Source organism: Mirounga leonina, unplaced genomic scaffold (genome assembly GCF_011800145.1).
Source record: "Mirounga leonina isolate KUSES-001 unplaced genomic scaffold, KU_Mleo_1.0 Mir_224, whole genome shotgun sequence".
Lineage (NCBI taxonomy): Eukaryota > Metazoa > Chordata > Mammalia > Carnivora > Phocidae > Mirounga > Mirounga leonina.
The window spans coordinates 2,437,697-2,442,633 of NW_023270615.1; the positions used below are offsets into that span (position 1 = coordinate 2,437,697).

The window sequence follows — 4,937 nt, forward strand, 5'->3', positions numbered from 1 at the left end:
GGTCATGGCAGAGAGAGCCCCACCTTTCCCCTCTGTTGCCCCCACCCGCTGCTGGAAACATCTCACTTAGAGCAGAGCTCTGAAGGATTCGAGATAAAGTCCCAGTGTTGCAGTGTCAGGACCAGGCAAAGACTGCGCTTAAAACGATAAGAGGGTGGGACTTGACCATTTATTTGGGGAAACGCTCAGTGCAAAACTAGCACAAGGTGTTATCATGGGAAAGGCACATACCAACACAGACCTGAATTTCGACCCAAGACCCAGCACTTCCAAGCTGAGCGACCTTGGGCAAAGATTAAATAAACTATGTAATCTCTCTCGTTTTCAGTTTCCCTTTTGGACAAAGAAGGTTCTAACTGGGATATCCATGTTGCAGCTTATGTGAGAGGCAGTGGACCTCCCACCCTGAGACTCTGTTCTCTGGACCTCAGCCCCCCAGTGGAGCATATCTTTCAATCTCTCTTTTGCCTTTAACCTGGCCTTTTTTCCTCCATGTTTGGTTTCTTATTCTTCAAATAACCGCAATATAAACCGAAGAATATTTAAAAATACTGGTGTTTATCAAATAAGCTTTTATCTTTTTTTTTTATTAATATTTAAAATCATTTTTAACATTTTCTTTTGGAAATGCTCCCTGTCCAAAAGGAAAAGTCAATGACTTTTAAAAACTGTTACTATGTTTGAGGCTGGTGGTGGGGTTGGCTTTAATCTCTTGTAGGTGAATGGCCTTTATAACTAAAAAGGTTCTCTACCTTGGTAGAAATTTGGGCTGAGTCCTGAGTAATTTTTCTGGTCACAGGGCCAAAATCACAGCTTGCCTCGAGATAGTCACATAATCTCTCCTTTCACATCAGCTTCACGGTGTATAAAATGCAGAAGGATTAGTATTTGCTTGGGGTAAGGTAGCCCTGGACCATGGGTCAAAGCTTGCTGGCGTGGAACAGAAGAATGCATGGCAGCATCTTAGACAAAAGGAGATTCAGGGACCCCAGGATCCTGTAAGAGCAGAGATCTAATGTAATCTGGGACTTGGGACCAAGTTCAGGCAGTATACGGTTCCCACAGGTCCTCACTTTATTGTATGGGATTTGGAGAGCTGAGAGTCATCATGAAATGGTGGCTTCGGGGGCACCTGATGTCATTGCAATCCTTTAGACAATTCATATCTTATTTTTATGTGATTGACCAGGGTATAAGGCCTATAAAAGAAACCTGTGGCTTCTCACATTTGTTCCATTCATACCTGCATTTTGCCATTCTTTGACAGCCAACTCTGTAGCAGACAATATTCATGGTACCCAAATGTGTGACTTTCAAGCTTTTACCCTTACTGGGCTAAGTAGTGAAAGATCTGCAAACAAGCAATGACGAGATGGGACTGGGGTGTCCCAGGTGCTTAGAGAGCTCCAGGGGGGCTGGCCTGACTGTTGAGGGGATGGAGGGGGAAAAAATTCCTTCAGGGAAGGTGATATCTTTGGGAAACCTGAAGGCTGGGGCATCGGCAGCCCGGCTTCCAGCCCCAGCTCTGCATTGACACCAACCTTACCTTGTTTGCTGACTCACAGCGGGCGAGTGGCATCTCTGACATCGGAAGGCAGCACCCACCCTTCCTACCTCCGGAGGTGAAGTGAGGTGGCAGTGAGGCTATTTGTGAGTACACGCACCTGTCCGAAAGTTCTTTCTGAGCCTGGCAGCTTGTGTTTGCAAGATGGTGGCTCTGCTAGGGCTTGAACCCAAACCCTATGAGGTTTGGGTTCAGTGTGTGGCTGTGAACCTCACATTTGTCTTTGCTAGACCGGTATAGCTGAGCCCTACTGGTCATGACCTTGACTTTTTTCCCTGACAAGAGTCTCTCATTAGTCTCATTGAATAAAGCCCTGTCTTTCTCTTGCTAATGGTATGGTTTTGCAGAGACTACTTAACTAATCTGAGCCCCGGGTTTCTTTTCTTTTCTTTTTAGTTTCAGAGGTAGAATTTATTTTATTTTATTTTTTTTTTAAAGATTTTATTTATTTATTCATGAGAGATAGAGAGAGGCAGAGGCAGAGGGAGAAGCAGGCTCCCCGTGGAGCGGGGAGCCCGATGCAGGACTCGATCCCAGGACCCCAGGATCATGACCTGAGCTGAAGGCAGACGCTTAACCGACTGAGCCACCCAGGCGTCCCTCAGAGGTAGAATTTAGTGATTCATCAGTTGCATATAACACCCAGAGCTCAATACAATAAGTGCCCTCCTTAATGCCCATCACCCAGTTACCCCATCCCCCCCCCACCGACCTTCCCTCCAGCAACTCTGTTTGTTCCCTAGAGTTCAGCATCTCTTACAGCTTGCCTCCCTCTCTGATTTCATCTTATTTTATTTTTTCTTCCCCTCTCCTGTGTTCATCTGTTTTATTCCTTAAATTCCACACGTGACTGAAATCATGTGGTATTTGTCTTTCTCTGACTTATTCCGCTTAGCATAATGCCCTCTAGTTCCGGTCTCATCATTGCATATGGCAAAATGTCATTCTTTTTTTTTTTTTAAATGTATACTTTAATAAGCATATAAACAATTAGGTAAGCTTGTGGAGAAGCTGACCAAGACACATATATTAGGAGATACAATTGTCCATCTAAATTTTCTAGATTTCTTTTTTTTTTGCAGAGTATTTATTCAAGTTGTTTACTATATAATTTCTCGTGTGCCATTTTGGAAGTCCTTTATTGTAAAGACTAGTCTTTTGTCTGATGACAAACAGCAGCCACACTGTCAGTGATTATTCTGGACCTCCATGTTGGATAAATTCAGTTTCTTCTTGAGATACAAGTTTCCTTCTGTATTTCTGAGGTAATGTTTTTATTATTTCTGCAGTGTCTGGTGGGCCCTGATGCACCAGCAAATCTGGGGATTTACTTCCCTTAGAATGCTGTGAAATTGAAGAAGAGTGAGACGGTAGTCCTGCTGATCTCAAAACTTCTGATACGTTAGGTTTAGGATTGTCTCTTCTGTCAGGGAACCTTATTAATGGAGTATGTGGCTTGACTACCTGGACGACCCTGCTGGCAGACGCCATCTTACAGCCCATCATGACCCCAGGATGGGGCAGCAGCTTCCGGTGCGCTCGCTAGGCGCAGAAAATCAAAATGTCGTTCTTTTTGATGGCTGCGTAATATTCCAGTGTGTGTGTGTGTGTACATATACCACATCTTCTTTATCCATTCATCTGCTGATGGACATCTGGTGAGCCCCAGGGTTTTTATCTGTAAAACAGAGGGAACGGTACAAATCTCATAGGGTGGTTGCAAGATAGGAGATAGTTTGTATAGAAGAGCTGACACACAGTGACTACTTGAATAGTTGCCAATACTGCGAAGGAGGAATAGCCCAGGAAAGGTCACAGAGAATCGGGATAAGCCTCCTGCTTGCCCACTTTTTGTGGTGGTTCCTGCTGTGGTTGAAGTCATGCAGCTCACATAGCTCGTGGGGTGGTTGGGAGAGGATAACCTACCCTGTTGCCCATACCTGTAGTGTCCAGGTAGTTGAGGTTGGGGACACTCTTAATTGCTATCATGTATTCAAAAAATACTGCTGTACTACTCGGGTCTTTAAGAGGAAGGAAATCTGTCACATGCAGCATCTTGAGTGAACCTTGAGGACATTATGCTAAGTGAAGTAAGCCAGCCACAAAAAGACAAATACTGTGTGATTCTGCTTTTATGAGGTATCTAGAGTAGTCACATTCATAGAGACAGAAAGGAGAATGGTGGTCCCCTGGAGCTGGAGCAGGGAGTCGGGGAGTTGTTTAACGCGTGTGCAGGAGGAAGAGTTCTGGAGATTATGCAACAATGTGAATATACTTAACGCCTAAGATCTGAACACTTAAAAATGAGGAAGATGCTAAATTGTATGTCTATTTTACCACAATTTAAAGTAACTTAAATGGTTATTAAGCATGTGCCAAGTGTCAGACATTATCCTGGCACAAGGGGAGACAAAGTGAGTAAAAACAAACATGGCCCCCATCTCTTGTTATGGAGCTTAGGGGCTAGTAGGGGAGACACATGTCAAATGGAGAATGACTTTAATAGGCAAAAGTGCAACCAGAACATGTTGCTACAATTGGTACCGTGAGAACTTCCAGTCGGGGAACCTGACTTCATTAGGGAGGCCATGAGCCAAGGCGAGCAGGACAAAGGAAGAACATTCCAGGAATATGCAGAGCATGAGCAAAGACAGTGAGAAGGGAGGATCTGCAAGAAGGCCAGTGTGCCAGAAAGTAGAGGGTGGAAGGAAGCCTATGTGAGAGGAGGCTGGTGAAGACCAAGGGGCCAGACCACACAGCCATGATGGCCGTAGTGAGGTTTGTCTTTCTTCCTGAGAAGACTGGGAAGTTAGCTGTTGAGGGTTTGAGTGAGGTTGGGGAGATAGACAGAAAAGCAGGTTTGTGTTTTGAAAAGGTCAATCTATAGGAACATTTTTTTCTTGCAAGGAAAAATCTTATCAAATGCTAACAGGTGTATCTCAATTAAGATCTTCATGTAATTTGTGTTCTTTTGACAGAAATACTGAGACAATTTTTTTTTGCACTAGATTTGTTAAAATATAATTTGAATACTGTATAACTCACCCATTCAAAGTTAGAATTTATCTTGAATCATTTTAGTTCTGAGATAGTTTCTCGTTAATTTCAATCTGAAGAAATTTTACCCTGCTGGGGGCACATCAACCTGAATTGTTACAGAATTCTTAAAGCAATACAGAGATTTGAAAATGGACCACAAGTATAACATGACTTGTGGTTGTGAGTTTGGAGGAGGAGGAGCAAGAATACAAACATGGTAATGGGATCTCATACAATAAATTATCCTTTTTTACTGAGATCTAATTGGCATGTAACATTATATTAGTTTTAGGTACAGTAAATTATCACAGGGAATGTTAGAAAATATTTTAAT

General features: G+C 43.2%; 1 protein-coding gene across 1 annotated transcript; it reads right to left on the reverse strand.

Moving 5' to 3' along the window:
- Positions 1–2,628: 2,628 nt before the first annotated feature.
- On the reverse strand, positions 2,629–3,080 carry LOC118026269 (28S ribosomal protein S36, mitochondrial-like). The gene has a single exon (XM_035029014.1). The coding sequence runs from the start codon at positions 3,068–3,070 to the stop codon at positions 2,759–2,761; it is 312 nt and encodes a 103-aa protein (XP_034884905.1). The 5' UTR covers positions 3,071–3,080; the 3' UTR covers positions 2,629–2,758.
- Positions 3,081–4,937: the final 1,857 nt, after the last annotated feature.